This window comes from Mus musculus, chromosome 17 (genome assembly GCF_000001635.26).
Source record: "Mus musculus strain C57BL/6J chromosome 17, GRCm38.p6 C57BL/6J".
Classification (NCBI taxonomy): domain Eukaryota; kingdom Metazoa; phylum Chordata; class Mammalia; order Rodentia; family Muridae; genus Mus; species Mus musculus.
In genome coordinates, this window is record NC_000083.6 from 13354553 (window position 1) to 13377745 (window position 23193).

General features: G+C 47.0%; 1 protein-coding gene across 6 annotated transcripts; it reads left to right on the forward strand.

Moving 5' to 3' along the window:
• Positions 1 to 19: 19 nt before the first annotated feature.
• On the forward strand, positions 20 to 22671 carry Tcp10c (t-complex protein 10c). Of its 6 annotated transcripts, none has more exons than XM_006523280.3 (13): positions 21 to 123; positions 764 to 890; positions 1207 to 1387; positions 1789 to 2004; positions 5194 to 5352; positions 6313 to 6471; positions 7620 to 7719; positions 9641 to 9744; positions 10818 to 10916; positions 13527 to 13664; positions 15646 to 15730; positions 20147 to 20264; positions 21635 to 22367. In XM_006523280.3, exons 3-13 carry the CDS (start codon positions 1208 to 1210, stop codon positions 21822 to 21824), a joined length of 1548 nt encoding a protein of 515 aa, XP_006523343.1. In that variant the 5' UTR covers positions 21 to 123; positions 764 to 890; position 1207; the 3' UTR covers positions 21825 to 22367. The 6 variants fall into 6 exon arrangements, with proteins under 6 accessions (NP_001161050.1, XP_006523343.1, XP_006523340.1 ...); XM_006523277.3 differs by lacking the exon at positions 21 to 123 and adding an exon at positions 146 to 275; NM_001167578.1 differs by lacking the exon at positions 10818 to 10916 and having other exon boundaries at positions 20 to 123; positions 21635 to 22671.
• Positions 22672 to 23193: the final 522 nt, after the last annotated feature.

The window sequence follows — 23193 nt, forward strand, 5'->3', positions numbered from 1 at the left end:
GAGTCGGTTTAGAATGGACAGGTTTCCTGGCGTTCTTAAGCTAGCTGTGTAGAGGGCACAGAGAGCTGTTGGGATATGGCCTAGATGAGGAATGTCCTGGTAGAAGTCACCATCTTAGGCTAGGTGAAGTGACTGGCTGGGGGGCGCAGAGGGAGAGGGTACTCCCTGGTGAGAAGGGCTTAGGATCCAATGCTGGGGAATAGAGTCCTCCTTCTGAGAAGCCATGGATGCCAGTCTACCCCTGCAGAAAACCATGGGGCCCGGGCCAGATGAAGGTGCAGTGGGTTATGAATAAGCTCTGCTATAGGTGCCTTTGACTCTCAGGGTGAAATACCTTGTCTCCAGTCAGATCCCCTACCACTGTGGCTAAGCCTCTCATTCTTGTTTCTATACAGCCTAGGTTGGTGAATACAAGTGTTTATGTGTAGAAACAGGAAATGTGCTGTTATATTTGTGATTTGGGGTAAGGACATTCCCAAAGGCTCTGCCTGGAAATCCCTGCCGCTCACCCATCCTCACACCCCCTCCCACAGGCCGGTCAGAGGCTACCATTCTCTACATTGGTAAGGGTGTGGCAATTAGCTGCAAAGGGGCTTTAGTAGTGGTAGAGGGGTTGATTTAGTTATTGGTGTCATATGCCGTGCTCTCCTGTGGAAGGCTGCTCTTCCATTTTTCTCTCCACTCAACTGTCTCCCGCTGGGCTCCTCCCCCACGGCTCCAACTCTCAGGTTCCATAAGTCCTCCTTCTGTGTCATCCTTTTAGGTTATGGAGTTGTAGGTTGGGGACGAGGGGTTTGTCCTGATGAGAGGCAGCGAAACCTTCCACAGCAAAGGTCTGACGAAGGACTAAGACCTCCCAGGCGCCCTCTCAAGGCCCTGTTCACCTCAAGGTAATGCTGGCAGTACTCATGTGATCAGGCACCATGCTGACTCTCTGAACCAAAGTGTTTTCCACCCTCCTCTGGGGACACAGCCCTTGTAAGTGACTGGGTCCTTTCCATTCGGCGGTTTCCAGACACGGGAACCTTTTCCTGGTCAGCTCCAGGTGGAGACTGTTCCCAGGCAGGAGGGTGGCAGGACTTGGTGAAGCATGGTGGGCCATTCTCCATTCTAAGGGGGAGGATAGGAAGGCCATTGGATACTAATCAGAGGGGCAGAGGTGCGATGCACTAAGAAAGTCTCACAAGCCTTCCCTTTTACAACCAGAATGCACGAGCCTTCCCTTTTACAACCAGAAAGCTTACTGGTCACCTGGAGGCTAAATAGTCAGCAGAGACAAGCCATGTTGGAGGATCTGAGTCAAGGAAAAGGGTCCAACCATAAGAAGAGGAAGATGGAGAGCACAGCCCAGATCACTGAGGAAGACAGCAAGCTTGATGAGGTTGTGGTAAGCCAGGCCAAGAAGCAGCATGCCCCTTGGACAGTGAACTGTCTTCTTCTAGTTCAGGAGAAGGCTCTAGTCTTCTGAAAATGGGTCAAAAATGTCAGGACATTTGCATTCCTTAAATCATACCAGTGAATTCTCTGATCCTTGTCAGGTTCCCCCATCTGCCTGCAAAATGTCTCCTTCTATTAACACAGACACACACACACACACACACACACACACACACACACAAACACACACACACAAAGAGGCTTTCACACATCCAGTCTCTTGTCCCGTGGGGGCTGTACTGTAACCTTGCTTAGGATTCGTCCCCATTTGTTCTCAGAATGAGGCTGTGGGGAGGGGGGTGTACTCCTGCAGGTTGCCTGGTAAGTGTCTGTCACTCTCTTCTACCCCAGGGGCTGCAGAAGCAGATCTGTGACCTTGGGACAGAGCTCACAAGACAATCATCTTGGTGGTGCGTAGCTCACAAAGACCTCCAAAGCCAGATCGATGCTCTGATAAAGGAGAACCAGGAGATCCGTGCGGAGCTGAAGACCTTGAAGAAGCAGGATGCGGAGGCCACCAAAGCCTGTATAGGCTCGCCCACCTCGGCAAGAGCAAGCAACACTCTGGTACAGCAGACTTTCTGCATTCCAGAGATAACAGCACAGGAAGGCTTACACCCTCCCATGCAGGCACACTGTCTCCACTGGGTACCCCATGAGGGCTTCGCTATCTGTCAGTCAAATCACACAGAACTGACAGTAAATCCTGACAGCCTTCCTGGGAGCCCAGGGGCGAGCATGTCCCCACCCTGTCTCTAGGACACTCACAGGCTCTGATGGAACAGCTGTGCACTAGGCCACCTCAGGACTCCAGGTTCCTACTTTACTTTAACAGATGGCCTGGATCCTGTCATTAACCCTACCCAGGCACAGGCAGAAGTAGGACTTAGATCCTACCCTGTAACTGAGTGACAGAGCTGGCTGCTGTCACTGATAGAAGCTGAGGGGGTCCTGGTAAGAGACTTCACATAGCCTTTGCTATCATGTTTCTACTACACCTTGCACATACTAAGTGGGTAGATATCACTCCACATCTTCAGATGCTAGGCTCTCCTTGATGTGAGGTAATTGCTTGGCGAGTTCTTAATTGCTCACTGATGGTACATGACACCTCTCCTCACGTGACTGCGGATAGGAACAGCATCGCACCACAAACACACATCTTTGAACAACAACAAAAACAACAGAGAGCAAGACTGTGAGTGCCACACTTTCACATTTGTCCAGGCTACATGTTGTAGCTAAACGCGGTTCTAGGAATGATGTCAGAAGGTCAGCCATATGTACACATGTGTGTGAAGCTGTAAGTCAGCACTAGAGACATGGTGTTGGAGATTCACACTGCCCTTCTTCCTCAGGGAAGAGTGTGCCACTTAGAATAAGCCACCCCACACTTGTAGATAGCCTGTGAAGAAGGAAGTCCTGAAACTCAGGATACTCTCTCCCCCTCCTCTTCTGCTTCCCCTCCCCTCCTCTCCCCCCTCTCTTTCCCCCTCTTTTCTCCCTCCCTTCTCCCTTCCTCCCTCTCTCTCTTTCTCTCTCTCTCTCTCACACACACACAGAAGGAATTTAAATGGATACACCATATAATGGGGAAGATAATACCCCCAACTAGACATCTTATACCACCAAATAGATCCTCCAGTGCTAGGAATAGATAACATCTTGTTGAGACATTGGCCAGAGGGGTCCCACAAAACTCCCCAAACAGAACAGGCTATAGCTAAGACTATTGGTTGCTCCTTACAAACTGACTTATAAGGCTCTAATGTCTGAAGACACAGTTTCCTCACTGGAATGGAGAAATCAAGCTATTAGACACTAGGAGCTTCAACTCTACTGACCAGTGTTCATGGTGCTATGAGGTACTCTGCATGCTACCAGAAGAGAAAGGTAACCATCACTAGACCCATTACAAACCCATTTACCCAAAACAGAGACCTGCCTACAAGATATATTGATGCAATCATGGCATACATATTATGGGAGTAACCGGGCACTTCTTTATTGAATTTAAAGATCACTCCAGGAGATAGAACCCAAACCTAAATTGGACAAGAAACTGGGACTAGATAGGTCATGAGTCGAGGAGAAAACCAAATAGAATTATTCTGCTAAAGGAACATATCAATAAAATAAGTCTTAATAACACGTTGCTATATCCATAGATCAGTGCCACCTTGGCCCTCACCAGAGGCGTTTCTTCTTGCATACATGGTAATTAACATGGAAATCACAAGTGGATAGTGTGCAGAGAGAGACTTTGGGGCACTTGGTCCTAGATGGGGTACCTTCCTCGAACCCCTCCCCCTCACACCTCCACAGACACAGCATCATCCAGACACAACAGGGCTGACACACTGTGAACTCACAGAGACCGAGACAGCACACCGAGGCCTGTACAGGTTCAAGCTGAATAAAATCCCAGCACTAAGAAGGGGAATTGGACACAAGGGGTACCCTTTAACGGAGAAGCTATTTGCAAATGCAAGCTCCTGGGAAAGAGAAAAGTTCTTCAATGCCTGGGGAGGGTGGGCTGGGGGGGAGGACACCGTATTAACCATGCTCCAAGGAAGACCTTGTAGTTGACCAACACAAAACAGACCCCATGTCCTGTTTGATTGTTTCAGTTTTTGGTTTTGACTTTTGTTGTTTTTTTTTCTTTTTGGTGTGTGTGTGTGTGTGTGTGTGTGTGCATGTGTGTGTGTTGCAGTGGTAGTGTTGGGGTCTTTTGTCTTATTGTTTTTTCTTTTTACATTTCAATTTTTAATTTGTTTTTTTTTTGTTTTTTTGAGACAGATAGACAGATAGATAGATGATAGATAGATGATAGATAGATAGATAGATAGATAGATAGATAGATGGATAGATAGATAGATAGATAGATAGATAGATAGATAGATAGATCATGAAGTAGTGCAGGTAGGGAGGTGGAGAGGAGCTGGGAGGAGCTGGGAAAAGGAAAGAATATGATCAAAATATATATACATACTTGTGTATTTTCCACTTTCCTGCATGCTCAGCTGAAGTTGCGTAATGTAAAGGCAGGAAGATTAGAGTTGTTTAGTCTTAGTGTTTGGAGGCCTGTGATGGTTTGGCACTGAGGTCAGCAAGAAGAAGGAAGCACTCACGGGTCACAGAAGTCTCACCAGCCTGGACAGAATCCAGTCCTAACTCCCCTAACTAAAGCCATTACTAAGAGATCCCAATATTAGTGAGATGTTCAAACTGTGTCCCTCCCTCACTGTGCCCTCTAAGCCTGGGAGCCCCTGCCCTCTGGCGTCCCTGCCTGCCTGTGGCTTGCACATGTGGCCTTTCTGCGCTCTCTCCTCTGTGCCCCGGTTCTGCTGCCAGTTCAGTAGCCACAGCAGAAGAAAGTGTAACTAATAATCCGAATGCAGCAAGACTGCTTAGCAGAGGTGTGCACATGAGGGAAGTGATTTTTAAAAGTAGGACAAAGGCTAGAAATTTGTTTTTAAAATTTGTTAAACATGTTTTAAGCACTACAGTATCAACCCCTCTCTAGACAGATTGTGAACCTTTTGCATATTGCAATCTACAGAAGGCAGTGGATCTGAACTCAGATTGTGGGGGAGGGCATGCTGAGAGCAGCTTCTCCTCCGCACACCTTGGGGACTGAAAAAAAAACATGGGGTTGTTAAAGTCCTCGCTGTGGGGTAGCAAATGCGGTGTGTTAATCGATACTTTGGAATGGTACTACTGATGTTAACATAAATCCCCCACGTTTGTTTGTAGCCAGTGTACATAAAGATAGAGGGAATTGATTCCGAGAGGACAACCTCATGGGATGAAAGAGATGAGCTTTCTGGAAGTCCTCCAAACAGAAGCACAATGGCCACCGGAGGAACAGACTCCCAGGATGAAAGGCTGTCTTTTACATCTGTGGATGAAAAGGTGACCTTGGGAGCTTGGACTGTTTGAATGTAGCCTCTGACTCTTCCTTTCTCCCCCTGCTCTCCCTCTCCCTACCCTTCCTTCTGCCCTCCCTCCCTCTCCCTTCTCTCTCCCCTCTCTCTGTTTGTGTGGGGTCCAGTATCCATCTTTACCTTATTTCAAGTGTATGTATGTATGTATGTATGTATGTATGTATGTGTGTATGTATATGTGTGTATGTGTGTATGCATGTGTGCATGTGTGTATGTATATATGTGTGTGTATGTGTGTATGCATGTGTATATGTATGTGTATGTGTGTATATGTGTATGTGTGTATGCATGTGTGTATGTGTGTATGTATGTGTGTGTGTATGTATGTATGTGTTTGTGTATGTGTGTATGCATGTGTGTGTATGTATGTATATGTGTGTATGTATGTATATATATGTGTGTATATCATCTCATCATTTTTAAAAATTGTTTTTACCCATGTGTGTGCCCAGGGAGGCCAGAAGAGGTTGTGCTAGGTCGCCTTGAGGTAGAGTTCACATGGTTGTGAGTCATCCAACATAAGTGTGGAGAACCAAACTGGGGTCCCCTGCAAGGGCAGCACCAGCTTTTAAGCATTGGGCGGGTCCTCCAGGCCCTCTCCCTCATTTTGTGAGATGTATTCTCTGAGCCTGGCCTTCTCTGGTTGACTCCACTCTCGGGCTAGCAAGCTTCAGGCATCCTGCTGCCTGGGCTTTATGGGTGCTACGCATCTGAACTTGGGTCCTCATGCTACAGAAGGCAGTGGATCTGAACTCAGATTGTGGGGGAGGGCATGCTGAGAGCAGCTTCTCCTCCGCACACCTTGGGGACTGAAAAAAAACATGGGGTTGTTAAAGTCCTCGCTGTGGGGTAGCAAATGCGGTGTGTTAATCGATACTTTGGAATGGTACTACTGATGTTAACATAAATCCCCCACGTTTGTTTGTAGCCAGTGTACATAAAGATAGAGGGAATTGATTCCGAGAGGACAACCTCATGGGATGAAAGAGATGAGCTTTCTGGAAGTCCTCCAAACAGAAGCACAATGGCCACCGGAGGAACAGACTCCCAGGATGAAAGGCTGTCTTTTACATCTGTGGATGAAAAGGTGACCTTGGGAGCTTGGACTGTTTGAATGTAGCCTCTGACTCTTCCTTTCTCCCCCTGCTCTCCCTCTCCCTACCCTTCCTTCTGCCCTCCCTCCCTCTCCCTTCTCTCTCCCCTCTCTCTGTTTGTGTGGGGTCCAGTATCCATCTTTACCTTATTTCAAGTGTATGTATGTATGTATGTATGTATGTATGTATGTGTGTATGTATATGTGTGTATGTGTGTATGCATGTGTGCATGTGTGTATGTATATATGTGTGTGTATGTGTGTATGCATGTGTGTATGTGTGTATGTATGTGTGTATGTATGTATGTGTTTGTGTATGTGTGTATGCATGTGTGTGTATGTATGTATATGTGTGTATGTATGTATATATATGTGTGTATATTGTCTTCCGGTATCATCTCATCATTTTTAAAAATTGTTTTTACCCATGTGTGTGCCCAGGGAGGCCAGAAGAGGTTGTGCTAGGTCGCCTTGAGGTAGAGTTCACATGGTTGTGAGTCATCCAACATAAGTGCGGAGAACCAAACTGGGGTCCCCTGTAAGGGCAGCACCAGCTTATAGCATTGGGCGGGTCCTCCAGGCCCTCTCCCTCATTTTGTGAGATGTATTCTCTGAGCCTGGCCTTCTCTGGTTGACTCCACTCTCGGGCTAGCAAGCTTCAGGCATCCTGCTGCCTGGGCTTTATGGGTGCTACGCATCTGAACTTGGGTCCTCATGCTAGAGCAGAAAGCCCTTTGCCAGCCCTTTCCTCTCCCTACCTCCTTATCTCCTCGCCCCAGGAACACATCCTGCTTTATCCCAATGGATGAAGCCCAGTGAGAACCCTCACTTTGCTACTCAAAACGGACTCAGGAATTTGTTAAACATGACAATGTTTCTATAGATTAGAAAGCTGCATACGTGCCTTCAGCTCCAAAAGAAGACTAGAATGTCAGGGCTCATTTTTGGTGTTGTTAACCTAGTGTATGGGTGGGGGTTTTTCTACATTGCATCAATTGCTGGAAACCAGGGAACAGAGCCGAGTACTCTTGGTAGAGCCTGAGAAGTGTCTTAGGCACTTGAGAGCTGACATGGCTGTGCACACCACCTGGTCACTGCTGGTGGCAATGACATGCTGGTTTTGTGATTCTGCCTGTACCCAGGTTATACACATGTCTTCCAAATTTCTGCAAAGAAGCTTCGGCAGAATGTCACCAGAACCACTGTCTGACAGCACATTCCTGGACACAGAGTCACTGGCTGGTGAGAAGAGAGTCCCTGCTCGGTGCTCACTGGAATGGGTGGCCATTAAGATCTGGGATGTGGCATGTGGGTAAAGCCTCAAGAGCCCCCTAGGTTCTGGCCATTGTCTGATTCCAGTTGGAGCTCCTCCGTCTGTCTTGGTAACCTCTCCCAACAATTTTGCCACAGCCCTGGCCACCTGTGGCACGTGTCCCTCCCCAGCACTTGTCTGACCTCCCCCTGAGCTCAAATTGTCCATCCAGGTATACAACCTCTCCTGTCCCGGTGGGTCCCACCTGCCAGTTCTGAGTGCTCACAACAGTAGGAGGAGTGCTCCCCTCCAGCTGCTGCCAGAGGTGGCTATCACACACTCTGTGCTCTTGGGCTGCCCCTAGGTGTGTGTGCATGACCTCTGCTGAGGAGCCTTTGCACAGAGCTGCTAGGCTCTGCTGCACCCCCTGTGGGCAGAAAGAACACTCAACCACCTGTAGCCTGCTCCTACCCACCCCGTGCACAGTCCTTGTGGGTCCCCTTTGACATACTGAACCTCAGACCCTTGTGCATGGGTAAGCACCTCTGTCTGTCTGTCTGTCTGTCTGTCTGTCTGTCTGTCTCTCTCTCTCTCTGAGTCTCTGTAACACTATTTTAACCTCTGTGTCTCAGTTACTTCTCTGTTGCTGTGATAAAGCACCATGACCACCATGGCAGAGTTTATTAGCTCTTTCCAGAGCATTCGTTCATAATGGCAGGTACTATAAGCACAAAACAGAGAGCAAACTGATAGTAAGTAAGGCATTTTACTCGTAAAGCCGGCCCCCAAGTAATACACTTCCTCTATCAAGGTCATACCAACCGAACCCCTGAAACATCCCCAGAGAATGGAGACCAAGCGTGCAAATGCTCACACCTACCATAACCTGTGTGTTGGCTGGTTTTTAGCTGTCAACTTGACAAAACAAAAAATCACCTCCCTCGGAAAAGAATCTTTTTTTTTATGATTCTGGTTTCTTTTTTTTTCTTTTTTCTTTTTTATTAGGTATTTAGCTCATTTACATTTCCCATGCTATCCCAAAAGTCTCCCATACCCTCCCACCCCCAACTCCCCTACCCACCCATTCCCACTTTTTGGCCCTGGCATTCCCCTGTACTGGGGCGTATAAAGTTTGCAAGTCCAATGGGCCTCTCTTTCCAGTGATGGCCGACTAGGCCATCTTTTGATACATATGCAGCTAGAGTCAAGAGCTCTGGGGCACTGGTTAGTTCATAATGTTGTTCCACCTATAGGGTTAATGAGGAGTCATTTTCATCAGGTTGGCCTGTGGACATGCCTGTGAAGAGTTCACAAGACAACTCACTGCCTTGTGAATCATTATAGGAAGACTCAGCCCATAGTGGGCAGCACTATTCCCTAGTTAAGGGATCCTGAATAATATAAGAAAGGAGGGAGCTGAGAGAGCGAGAGCGAGAGAGAGAGAGAGAGAGAGAGAGAGAGAGAGAGAGAGAGAGAGAAAGTATCCATGTAGTATTGTCTCTGTTCTTGGATGCAGGTCTGCTTGCTCTCTGTTCCTTGGCAAACATGACCTTTCTGCCTGTTTCTAACTGCCTCGGATGCACAGTGCTCCTGCCCAGCCACCCATTTCCTTCTCATGGGCAGTTGTCATGAGTTCGTAAATTTTCTCTTCCTACGTCTGCCCCCTACTGGGGCAGATGCCACCCTCTGCTAGCTTAGTTGTCTGGGCCACCACCACATGTAGTGAAGACACAACTAGCAGACAAAGGCTGACTGCACTCAGCACTTCCTGTGTTCCACAGAGCCAGCCACCGGCATTTGCACAGTGACCTCAGGAAACTTAATTCGGACTTGGAACCCTGCACTAGGAATATGACTTTTTTTTCACAGTGTGTGCATAGTCTCTTGAAATCACCTTCTCCACTGTTTCAGACATCTGGTCCTCAAATTCAGAGACTTCGGACGGTGAACTTCTCCTGCATGCTCAAGCAAGCAGGGTCATCCCTTGTTTTTCCCCAAATGCACTGTGGGTGCAGGTAGGTAGAGTTTTACCGGGTGGGGAGGCTGGGGAAGACAGACCCGGAGGTAGAGGCAAATAGGGATGCTCCCGTGAGCACCAGAGGTTGCTATGGCTGCAAGTCCTCCCTCAGTCTCTGAGCTCGCTCAGCCTTTCAGATGAGTGGACCGGGCTTGCCTGCAGCCAATGGAGGACTGCCAGGCCCGTAGGCAAAGCGGGTGGAGCTTCTGAGTCTGTAGGGATTGAGAAGTCAAAGTATTATTCTGTTCTTATCTGCAATGCTCAGTAGAAATGAATGGAATGAAAAAATCAAAGGCAGAAGAAATACCCTAGCTCCATGGCCAGGGTCGCATCATAGCTACACAACAGCCATGCAGAACTAAGCCATTTTCTCCATGGGAAAGATGTATTTACCTCACAGGCTGTAAAGTTATTTAGAGTGTAAAGTAGGCAGTGGGAGGATCCCCTAAAAGCAGTCAGTAACACTTCCCAACCTAATCAGCAAAGGTAAGACGGGTTTAGTTAATCAGATTCCAGCCACTGATTCCCCCAAGGCCTCAGTGACATGCACACAGAATCAGAACTTGGTGACTGTCAACCACACTCCCCACATCCCCAGTATGGACGGAGAACACAAGAGGAAGACACACCTTTACAAACACAAACATGATCCCAAGAGCTAGCATTTATGGGCTTATGGTTCTCCCAGCATTAATGGGCCTGTGGTTCTCTCAGCATTCATGGGCCTATGGTTCTCTCAGCATTGATGGTCCTATGTTTCTCCCAGAATTAATGAGCCTGTGGTTCTCCCAGCATTCATGGGCCTTGGTTTTCCCAACATTAATGGGGCCTATGGTTTTCACAGCATTGATGGACCTATGGTTCTCACAGCATTGATGGGCCTATGGTTCTCACAGCATTGATGGACCTATGGTTCTCACAGCATTGATGGGCCTATGGTTCTCACAGCATTGATGGACCTATGGTTCTCACAGCATTGATGGACCTATGGTTCTCACAGCATTGATGGACCTATGGTTCTCACAGCTAGGGATGGGGACAGAGGAGGCAGTGGTTATACTCTCCTTATAGAATATTCCAACAAAGTCAAGAGCTCCTAAAGAAATACAGCAAACCTCGGACACTACAAAGACTGATGAGACAAAGGAAAAGCGACACCCAAACGGCAAGGTAGATTTCTGCTGCACATAATCTTTCCCTGCCACATTCTCTGTGCTATGTAGTCTGAGCCATGCCATCTGTCCTGGGGCTACAAGCTAATGGCTGGTGCACCTCTCTAGAGCACCACTGATATCCAGCTTCTTCCAGTAACAAATACCAGCTCTGTTAGGAACATCCACCCACCCTTCTGCCCTCAGAGCCTCCCAACAGCTACCTCAAGAAGCACCTTTTGTCCCAGAGTGCTGCTGCCAGAAGGTTGGGGTTACCTCAGGGAGGGTGGGAAGGGCTGAGCTGCTGTGGCCCAGCTCTGTGCTCAAAGCACCTTCACTCTCTCCCACTTTTGCTGGAGTGAGTTAGCATTTCATTTTGTTGTTGGAACTTTGGGCTTTATAGATCTTCACCCTTGAAAGCAGAGAATGCTTTGAATAGATGAGTAAGGCTGCTTGGCTTCACAGCTTTTTAATACAACCTCTTCTTCCTCCTCCTCCTCCTCCTCCTCCTCCTCCTCCTCCTCCTCCTCTTCCTTCTCATCCTCAATCTCTTCTATTCCCCTTTCTCACCTTCTTCCTCTTCTTCTTCCTTATACTCCTCCTTCCATCCTCACTCTCTTCCTCCTCCTCTCCTTCCTTCCCTTCCTCCTCCTCTTCTCCCTCATCCCTCCATCCCTCCTCTTCCCCTGCTTCCTTTTCCTCCTTCTCCTCTTCCTTTTCCCCTCATTCCCTTCCTCCTCCTCCCCTTCCTCATCCTCTTCCTCCTCTTTTCCTTCTCCTCTTCTTCCTCTTCCTTGCCCCTCCTCCCTTCTCTCCTCCTCCCCCTCCTCTCTTCCCCTCCTCTTCTTCCTCTTCTCCCTCTTCCCTCCATCCTTCTTCTTCCTGTGCTTCCTTTTTCTCCTCCTCTTCCTCCTCTTAGGCAGTTCTCAAGTCTTATGTATTCAAGCTCACCATGTAGCACAATGACCTTGAACTTCTGATTCTCCAACTCCGGAGTGCTGGGATTATAGGACTGTACCCCCACATCCTGTTATGCAATTCTGGGGATTCCAGGACTTCCAGCATCATGGGCAGTCTACCAACTGAGCTACACTCCTAGAGCACAAAGCCTTTCTTTAGTGTGGTTGTTTCACATGGTTGTCAGGCAAAGAAACAAAGCTGAGCAAAGCCCAGACCTTGGTGACAAGGTCTGTAAAAAGGAGGGCCATTTGCTGGTTAGGCCAACAAGCTATGGACCAATCACTGGCTTGGGCTTCAGAAGCCGTAGGGTATAAATGTGGTAAGCAGGTGGTCCATAGCAAGTGCCATTCTGCTATGAGCTTCCTGTCCTGTAACCTGACATCAGCCACACCTCCCAGATCCCTGGCTCCCCATCACAGTACTGTGTCTTTCAATGTCTCACCCTGAATCTATGTGTGCCTTGCATTGGATATGCTGACTTCTTTTCTTGTTCATTTAATTTTACATTATAAATTATATATTTAGTTAAAACTTTATTACAGAATATTTGCGATAAGAAAAGACACACAATAAAAGTAACCAGACCCAAAGCGTATACAGTTTTGTATATAGTTTTGGTTGTGAGTCTAGCCTTTCATGGTTGAGCTGTCTCTCCCGTCCAAGTTGATGCATCTTGAACTTCTATACAGTTAGACTAGCCATTCTGAAGACGTTAAGAGTCAGATTAGATTTTACATCCTGTCAAATCCATTTTTATATACTTATCTACTACATTAAAAAAAAAGAAAAAACCATGACACAGTCTAAATTAGAAATTATTTTAATAGTGTAAACTTGAAAATCGCATACTCACGCATGACGCGCTCTCAGAACTGCATTAGGTGACTTCACCATTGTGTGACTGTTGTAGCGACTCACACCACCTCGATGACATCTGGCACTGACCATGGCCTTCTGATGTGAGCAAGGGGCAGGTGTGGTGGGATAGGCCGCATTGGCATAGCAAACTGAGGTTACTTCTGTTGGCGTCTTTCTTTGTGTTCATCTTTACAGGGGTGGTGCTTTCTACTGAGAGCCTAGCACTATGCATTTGAAACCATTTGCTCACTATTAGTCGAAACCATTTAGTGTTGAGTAGGAGATGAGAGGATGAAGTGGGAAAACAAAATAAGCACAAAAAAATTCGTTTCTACTTAGTAATCGTGCAATTTTATCTGGCCCAGGATTTCAGGCTCATCAATCAATCCTGGGTTGATGGATCATACAGACTCATGGCAGACACTGAGGAACAAATCATTACACTTCCTATTGATAACCACATGCAGCACAAGGATAAGGAGCTCATCTGAATAGGGCATGTGTGTGTGTGCGTGCATGTGTGTATGTGTGCGTGCATGTGTGTGTGTGCATGTGTGTATGTGTGCGTGCATGTGTGTATGTGTGTGTGCGTGCATGTGTGTGTGTGTGTGCCCATGTGTGTACGTGTGTGTGTGTGTGTGTGTGTGTGTGTGTATGCGAGCATGTGTGTGTGTGTGTGTGCACAGCAGTTAGTATCCAGCATGTCAGGCTGACAGTGGGCAGTGATTTTGAATACAAGAGGAAATAGTGGAAACATGTTCATCATGCCTGCTCTAACTCTTCACCTGGGCGTTTCTGTGTGTCCATCAAGGTGGAGCGGATGCTCAGCGACGGGCGAACCATCATCACCTTCCCAAATGGAACCAGGAAGGAGATCAGTGCTGACAAGAAGACCACCCTCATCAGGTTTTTTAACGGTGACATGAAGATCAAGTCCGATCAGAAAGCGGTGCGTGCCGTGGACATGCATGTCTTCTTTCAGAATCAGAGGCTACCCAGTGACTAGCGAACCTTTTATAGATGCATGCTCTTTTGTTTCTCTGATGTCAGATGAGGGAAGGCATGAGGTCAGCACTTTCTTGCTAATGAGAATTTTGTCTGTGGTGTATGATGCAAGCAAGATTCCTCATGGTCTCACCCCGTAGATTTGCACGTCAGTGGTGTTTCCACAAGCCTCCCACCCTCCATTGTGAATTTTTTTTTTTTTTTTGTTATCCAGATGCCCTTTCACAGACCTGAGCTGAGAAAAAAATAAACCAGGAAATCCTGGGAGACCTGTTTAAATGGTGACTTTCAGGAATTCACGACCCTATGGGGGTAAAAAGATGTGTTGTGTTGCCTTGGGGTGTGTGGGGTCACAAACACATTTCTTAGGCAGCTGTGGTGCAAGGATGGACAGATGATAAGAAGCAATAGGGATGAGGGAGGAGGAGAGAGAGCAGGGCTCACTGCAGGCTGGGAGGGAGGGGCTTCCCCTGCTCTGTGCTGGTGACAGGGAAACCCCGGACAGTGAGTGCCCGTCCCCAGGGCTCTCTGTCCAGGAGCTGCCATTCCCTTCCTGTGTCCCCCCTTCTGCAGAGAGGAAGCATGATACTTACGTAGTGATGGAGACGGGGCACTCCCGACGCCCACGGCTTTCAGGCATATTGCCAATATAGTGAGAATGCTTAAAAATCAGAGGACACAGAAGCTCTATTTCCTACTCTGCTTTCTGTTGCTATAATAAACACCACAACCAAGAACTGCTTGGGAAGGAAAGGGTTTATCTGGCTTACATGTCACCTTCACTACAGAAAGCTGGAGGCAGGAGCTTAAGCAAACATGGAGGAACGCTGCCTACATGGCTTGCTTCCCATGGCTTGCTCAGCTTGCTTTTCTTAAAATCCAGAAGCACCTGCTCAGGTGTGGTACCACCCACCCAGTAGTCTAGACCCTTCCACATCAATCACTCATCAAAAAAGTGACCCCCACCTCCCATTTGACCATAGGTCAATCTAGTGGGAAGGTCTTCTCAACTAGTGTTTTGTCTTCTCCATTGACGTCAGCCTGTGCCAAGTCCACAGATGCTAACCAAAACCACATTCGGATCTCAGAGTCACAGCTTTTCCAATAACATGACTCCATCTGAAGACACTCCATCTTCTCCTCCTTCTTCTGTGGATGGAGAGACATGGCTCTACCTCAGAGGACCAATCTGTTATAACTAGGCAGGAGTTTGGATCAGGAGTAGAGCAGTGTCTTCGGTCCATATTCTTCCTTTTAGACAACGACCCCATTCAATCCCACTCTACCTTTGGCTGTAGCTTTTTTTTTTTAAGAGTGTCTCCCTTTTCAGATCTAGGGACTGGCCTTAGCATCAGGAACACTCACTCCCCTGAAACTAGCACCCTTCCCCTTTGTAAATGTTGTCCTCCCTCCCTCTCTTCCTCCTTGGAAACCAAGGGAGATGTGCCTATTAGGAACACCAAGGTCAAATGGCAGCTCACGAGTCGCAGGTGCATGGATTTCCAAGGCACCTTGTGAGCACTACTCTCTTGGGCTGCAGTTAGCCACTGGGTCTGAAAACTGTGGGATTCATGGGACCCTGGGGTTCACAGTCCATGTCCACCAAAGCCTAGACATCACCAGCTACAAATCCCACGAGGCATGAAGGCTCAGCAAGTCACGAGTTAGAACATACTTAGGTTCAAAACTGAGGACTAAGCTGCATCCCGCAGTCTCCCTGTAACCAATAGCCATTGTCATTCCTGGGGTGTCAGCGTCTAGTGCCACCTCCTGTGTTCCACACCTGTGGAAGCACCCACAGATGTGGTCAGGCCTCCCTCACCTGGACTTTCAGCCACCTATGGGGAGTAATTGATCAGATGATTCCCTGTTGCTCACAGTGTAAGGGGAACGGCCTCCCAATGTGTGTTTCCCTATCTTCACAGATTTATTATTATGCGGACGCACAAACAATGCACACAACCTACCCAGATGGTGTTGAAGTTGTGCAGTTTCCTAACAAGTGGACTGGTGAGTGGTGTCACCTCTGCGTGCCTGCTGGCTCAGTGCCTGTGTGCCTGTGTTGGAAATGGTCGGGTGGGTGAGTACCACGGAGAGAGGGCAGCAGACACTGAGCCTTGAAATCAGCGAAGAAAAGGAGAAGCTCCGGCTTCCCCATTAGATTTTAGTGTTTTTCCTTTTAAATTAGAAATTACTCTATGAATCACATAGGACAAGATTATACCCGAAGAGTCATTTTTAGTTTTCCTGAAATCCATTGGATTGGGTAGATGTACTGGATTTTTTTTTGTCTGTCATTTTTATGTTATTAAATTCAAGAATATTCTCAGCTGTTTCTTCTGCAAACATTGCCCGCCCCTCCATTCCTTGCCTTCCTAAACCTTCCAATCTTAGATACAGCATGCCACGCAGTCTGCTCTTCGCTGAGCACATTATATTCATTCCATTCAGGTAAATTCTTTTTTTTCCCCCTTTGGCCATTTTTCTCTTTAACGAAATCTCACTTGCTCTTTATTCTCCTTCTTGGTTTGATGACACCCTTCACTTCCTTCTCTGGTCCGTTTCAGGTCTATCCAGCACGTCAGCGAACACTCCCTAATCTCTTGCTTTCTCCTCCTTTCCCTTGGGTCTCAAGTTATTTTACACATGGTTGCCTCACAGTCTTGCTCTGGGGACCCCTGACCCCCAGGCATGGAGCCCAGTGTGTGGCTAGTCACAGCTGGTTCCTCATGGTGCCGTGTCTCTTCAGCTTTTCAGTTTGTCCCGTGGAGACAGATTTGGTGGTGATTCTAGGGGCCCAGCCTGGAGCTGCCCCTCCAGAAAGGCTTCTGGGTGTTTCTGTCAGGTGCCCTGGCACTATAGCCCAAGATCACTTCATGTTAGTTTTCTTTTTTTTAATTGGGTATTTATTTCATTTACATTTCCAATACTATCCCAAAAGTCCCCCACACGCTCCCACTTCTTGGCCCTGGCGTTCCCCTGTACTAAGGCATATAAAGTTTGCACGACCAATGGGCCTCTCTTTCCACTGATGGCCGACTAGGCCATTTTCTGATTCATATGCAGCTAGAGTCAAGAGCTTCGGGGTACTGGTTAGTTCATAATGTTGTTCCACCTATAGGATTGCAAATCCCTTTAGCTCCTTGGGTACTTTCTCTAGCTCCTCCATTGGGGCCCCTGTGATCCATCCAATAGCTGATTGTGAGCATCCACTTCTGTGTTTGCTAGGCCCCAGCATAGTCTCACAAGAGACAGCTCTATCTGGGTCCTTTCAGCAAAATCTTGCTAGTGTATGCAATGGTGTCAGCGTTTGGAAACTGATTATGGGATGGATCCCCAGAACATGTTAGTTTTCTAATGTAGAGTATCCTAGACCCAGCAGGTAAGGAGATTGGCTATGCCAAACCCACTTCAGGGCCATAGCTACAGATTCTCGAGAGAGAACTCAGAGAAAGTAGGAGTATCCCTTGGTGATCAGCAGCTGACAACAGGTAGTTTGGTTTTGCTGGGTTTTTGAGGGTTGTTTGTTTGTTTGTTTCTGTTTTTGTTTCTGGTTCACCCTTCTTTGAGACTGGTATTTTGAGCCCGAGCTCAGGCGCAATCTGTAGACACAGACGTTGATCCTGTATCAGTGTATCTATAAAGATGAGCCTTGTGGACGCTATGATCATCAAACAGTACCAGAGCATTGGAAGCGTCAGTTCTGATCTGATTTTAGTGACATCTGATATTTGGAGTCCTCCCCATGCTACTGGGTCTGAAATAGGTGTGTGTTTGTGTGTGGTGTGTGTGTGTGTGTGTGTGTGTGTGTGTGTGTGTGTGTGTGTGTGTGTGGTGTGTGTGTGTGTGAGTGTGTGTGTGAGTGATCTTATTTTGCGTTAGTGAGAGAATTCATAAATTGTAATATAGGACAATGCCCAGACATAATGAATCCATTGCTGATGAGAGAATTCATAAATTGTAATATAGGACAATACCCAGACATAATGAATCCATTGCTGCTCAGGCTTCTCTCTTGGCTGTGTGGACCCTGGCCCAGCCACAGGCCTGCTGAATCTAGCTGAGTCTTCATATGCAAGCCAGTGCTATTATGGTCTTTGTTCTACCCCTGAAGTTTTTATAGGCTAGCGAGCACAGGTGTGGACAGGAGAGAAATTACTCCTTCAGTAACTTTTGGCATACACTCTGCATTGAAAAATTACACTTGCTTGTTCACAAGTGCCCTATGGGGTTGTTGGTGGATGGTAGCCAGGACTGATGAAAAACATAAAAGGGTTTGATAGGCAGATGTGATCTTTGAATCTTGGCTGGTCTGTGCGGAATGTATCTGAAATGCATCACTTAACTGTATATCAGTTTCTGAGTTCTATCACTGTCCGTATGTACAGCTCACATTCTCCAGAGCACCCTCACGTGAAAGTTCGAAAAGAAAACGTCACAGTCCCCTCTTGCCATTTCTGGGTGTTCAGCAAAGTTCAGCAAAGACCATTTTGCATTGATTCTGCACCAGGCAGTCACAGGATTGTTGAGGTTTTGTCGGTTGCTATGTGCTGTAATGCTCAATGCTATAACCCAAGTCTATGTGCCTCAAAATGAGTGAATTCTCTTGTGTGCCAGCTTCTGTTGTGCAAACTTTGTGCCTTAGTTTAAAGCTATTGGTTAATAAAGATGCCAACAGCTCATAGCTGGGAGAGATATGTGGAATTTTGGTTCCTGGACTTGAGGTCTGAGGCAGATACCATGAGGGAGAGGAGAAGAGGAAGGAAAAAGACACCATGGGGTCATGAGAGTCAGCCTGTTGGAATAGAATCATGGTGGAAGATGGAATTATTGATAGGGAAGTAGATAATTAGCATGGGGGGAGGGAGTTGATATCTGCCCAGCTCTAGTGTTTTTAAGGCTTATAATAGATGTTATGGTATTGTGTCTTTTATTTAGGAACCAAATGGCCTAAGGTGGGATGGAAACCCCCCAAACAATATTCACCACAGCACGATTCTGAGATTCTCAAACTATCGAATCAAAGAGAACCCATAGTTCCTCAGGGCATCGCACCAACTTGCCTCTGAGCTTTTCAGATTTTTATGCTAACAAATAGTTACTGCATGGAGTTATTCCTTGGGTGTTAGGTTCCACAACACATTATTTTTCGGAAGTATAGTTCGTGCTCCTTTTTGTCTGACAACAACTGCCAAAGATTGACCAACACATGTGCACAAAGCACAGGGACATCAGAAGAACAGGGGGAAATCTATCGCTGCCATTTTGCTCAGAAGCCCTTTGCATTTTCTGTAAATGCACATTGGCAAGTTCTCTGTGCTATGACTATGCACTGTTTTCAGGCCCTGGGTGACAACCTTGGGTGCTGTTGAGCTTCAAGCACACTCCACAGTGGGAAATTGTCCCTGAATAAAGCAGATGTCACTGTGATTGCTAATAATCTAGGTTGCCTTTGAAAATCAATTTAGAACAGTAAAAGTATTTTCAACACTGTCTTGGCTACTTGCTTCATTGTTGTGTCCATATATTTGACCAAAGGCAAGAGAGGGAGGGAGACTTTATTTTGGTTTACAGTTCAGAGGGACGTAGTAGGGATGTATCGGGGGTGTGGTGGCAGGACCATGAGGTGGCCGATCACACTGCGGTCTGGAAGAGAATCATGAACGCTGGTGCCTCTTGCATTCCCATTTTAATTCAGTCTGGAACTTCATCACCTAGCACTACCTGGCACCAATAAAGGATTTTTACCACAAATCCACAGCACAGAAAAATGTCAGACATTGAAACTTGAATTTAGTTTCTATTAAAGGTGTGTCTATCACTTGTTCATCATCACCAAGTAGAAACCCCATGAACTGTTACACACTAGAGACCACCCACACTTATATACACTAGAGATCACCCACACTTTTATACACTAGAGACCACCCACACTTATATACACTAGAGACCAACCACACTTATATACACTAGAGACCACCCACACTTATATACACTAGAGACCACCCACACTTAGACACACTAGAGACCATCCACACTCTTGCTGAGCATTATACATATACTAGAGACCATTCACACTTATACACACTAGAGACCAGCCACACATATACACACTAGAGACCACCCACACTTAGACACATCAGAGACCATCCATCCACACTTAGATACACTAGAGACTACCCACACTTATACACACTAGAGACCAGCCACACTTATACACACCAGAGACCATCCATACTATGGCTGAGCCTTACCCAAAATTGGATCAACAGGGCAGTGGGTGTAATATCTGCCAATTCTGACTACAAGCTCATATGGTTAAAAAAATGTCTTTCACATTAATATTTTAACATAGGTCATTTAGATATGATGTGGCTTCCAAATGCATTCATTATAACATGTACTTTAAACAAATGTGTCCTGCAGAAAAATTCTACCCGGATGGCTCCAAGGAAACCGTGTTTCCTGATGGGACAGTGAAACAGCTTAAGGATGGATGTGAAGAGACGGTGTTCCCCGATGGGACATTTGTGACAGTGAAGAGGTCAGCACACTACCCCAAACTGCCCCCCACAACAGCCCACCAGACGGTGTGAACCCATACTTCAACCCTGGGCTATAGAAGACTACAGATCTATAATACATCTGTACTCATTTACATGTATGCAAAAGTTAAATCATTCATATAAATATAACAACAGGGCCTGGGGAGATGGCCCAGTGGTTAGCAACACTGGCTGCTTTTAGAGAGGGCACAGGTTCAGTCCCCAGCACCCACATGACAGCTTGCAGCTGTCTGTAACTCCAGTTCTTTGGGAACCCAATGGCCACCTCTGACCTCCATGGGCACCAGGGACTCATGTGGTTCACAGATATACATACAGACACTCACGGGAATAACGATAAATAAATATTTTAAAAAATACAAAAATGACACCAGAAAATATATGACACCATTGGTCCTACAAGAATTTTTTTGTGTGACCTCAGTTCAAATCTGTTTATAGAAAACATGAGCTTAGACATAGAATTTTGGGGCCGTCGCGTGTCTCCAAGGTTGTGCCATAATTGACTTCAGGGACAAAGGTCACCCCACAGTTTACAGCATCAGCTGTCGTCATCTAGCTTGACGTCAGAAGAATCCTATTCTGTCTTTCTCAAGTGTGCCATTGCTGTTAGGTGACATGTCAACACAGGTTGTAGACACAGTCAATAGGTGACTGAAGCTGGCCAACCCTGAGTGCAGTCAGTGTCCACCTCCTCAAAGCCATGCTGGATAGAAGCATGAATCTATTGCAGCACGCATAAGCAAAGAATCTAAACTATGACAAGAATGTGATAAGTCACTGTGTCGGTGCTGGTGTGTGCAGACAGTGAAGTTCACAGTGCCTTTGGCCATCATATGCCCAACAGCCTGGGCAAGAGTTTAGTAAACCCACCTTAAATGTTCCCAATATCCCCTGACTCTGGTGTGTTCTAGGCATGTTTCCTCCATGATCTTGACCTTAGCAGCTCCTCCAGTGTGCTCAGGATTCTCATCCCACACCCAGAGCTTCCATAGCTCTTCTGGTGGTCTCAGCTGAGTGCATAGAACCCAGGACTCTTTCTGTTGCATTTCTGTCATGAACTGAGCAGTCTCGCTGACTCTGCTCACCCATCTCAGAGTATAGGCTCAGGTCTCAGGTCTCAGCTCCCCTGCCCCTCCACCTTTCTATGCCCAGATAGTCTGAGCTTCTCCTGTCCTTTAAACCTCAAATGCTTTCCCTACTCTTGCCCTGGAGAGCCTCAGCTTACTCCCCGAGGGGAGACTTGGGGATCTAGGTGGTCCTATGGCTTTGATCTTTCCCAGTTCTTCCACACTCACGTAGTTGGCTTTTGCATGGCTCCACTTACCAGAGTGTCTCTATTCTACAGGAACGGAGACAAAACCATCATGTTCAGCAACGGAGAGAAAGAAATCCACACGGCCAGGTTCAAGCGGAAGGAATTCCCAGATGGCACCACCAAGACTGTGTATTGCAATGGCTGCCAGGAGACCAAGTATGCCTCAGGGAGGGTCAGGGTCAAAGATGAGAAGGGAACTGTCATCCTGGACTGGAAGTAGTGCATCCAACAGACTCAAGGCCAGGCAGTAGGCTCCAATCTCCAAATATAGTTTTGACCAAAACAGACAAAGCGACTCACGATTCCCTTGACAATCCTGGAGATCCCCTGCACATGAGGAGTAAAGAGACATCCAAAAATTGTAAAGAAAGAGACCATGTAGCCACCACCATCTTGGGAGAGAGGTCAGAGAAGCAGTAGCCAGAAATGAGGTCCTGGACATGGCTTCCATGGCCTTGTCCAGACCATGCCTTCTGTCGGAGTTTGGCCCTAGAGCAGAGGGTACAATGGGAGCAACGTGACCACTGCCAGCTAGTTCCTGGGAGCAGCCGTTAACAACAGCTGGCTCCGTGTTTTTGCTTGGCCAACACCTGCCTGCATCTACTTCTATCCCCTTTTAGAGTCCTCATCAATGGGATCCAGGGGGATGTATCTTCACTGGTGCCTGATGTATGAATAGACTTGATTTAACCATCCTGAAGTGTCTAGACAGAACCTCATGTGGCATTCTATCCCATAAATTCACACAATTTTGATCTGTCAATCAACAAGGAGATGAGTAAAAGCACAGATGAAAACAAAGACAGAAACATAGTGGGCCACACCTCCTACCTGTTCCTGTGAGTCTGCCCTGCTGCCCCCTCATTTCCTGGGAGCGCTCTGCCATGCTGTAGGAGAGATTCCTCCCTAGCTACTAGGCAGCCACCAATCTCAATCTTCCAGTCCCTACACCGATGAGGAGTTCTGAGAATGTGGGTGTTTGTTTGTTTGTTTGTTTTGTGTTTTTGTTTTGCTTTTGTTTTCTGTGTCCTCCATATTGCTAAAGTGAGTAGATTCGGGAAGAACTCACTGTGTGTTAGCCAATGGTGTCCATTGGAGAGGAGTGGCTGGCAGCAGCACCTGTCATGCCTTTGCCCTGGTTCACCTTCTGAAGTCAATGATAAGAAGTCCCAAAGGGCAAGCATGCTTGCCTTCTTGATGGCAGAGGATCTGCGAGGTAGGGAAAAAAATCCTCTATCTCTGGACTCTTCTTGGGCTGTGCAGTCATTCTGCTGTTGTACCAGACACTGGAACAGACAGTAAGATGCCCTTGTTTCCTTATGTCCTGTCCACTAGAGTCTTATATGCCTTGGGTAGGGTCTTCAAAACTAGGTTCTGCCTCATTGAGGTGAGCTGTTAAATCCTCATTGTTTGTGTGACCGTGGCTGTGCCACGCTCTCTCACTGTTAGCCTCTGCATGGGATTTGCAGTTTGTAAGCAGTTGATGATGCCCTCAAATTATCATGAAAACTGATAGGAGGTGCTAGAAACAAGGTTCACAAAGGTCTAGGATCCAAAACCCTGTCCAGACTGTCTTCTGCCATCACAAA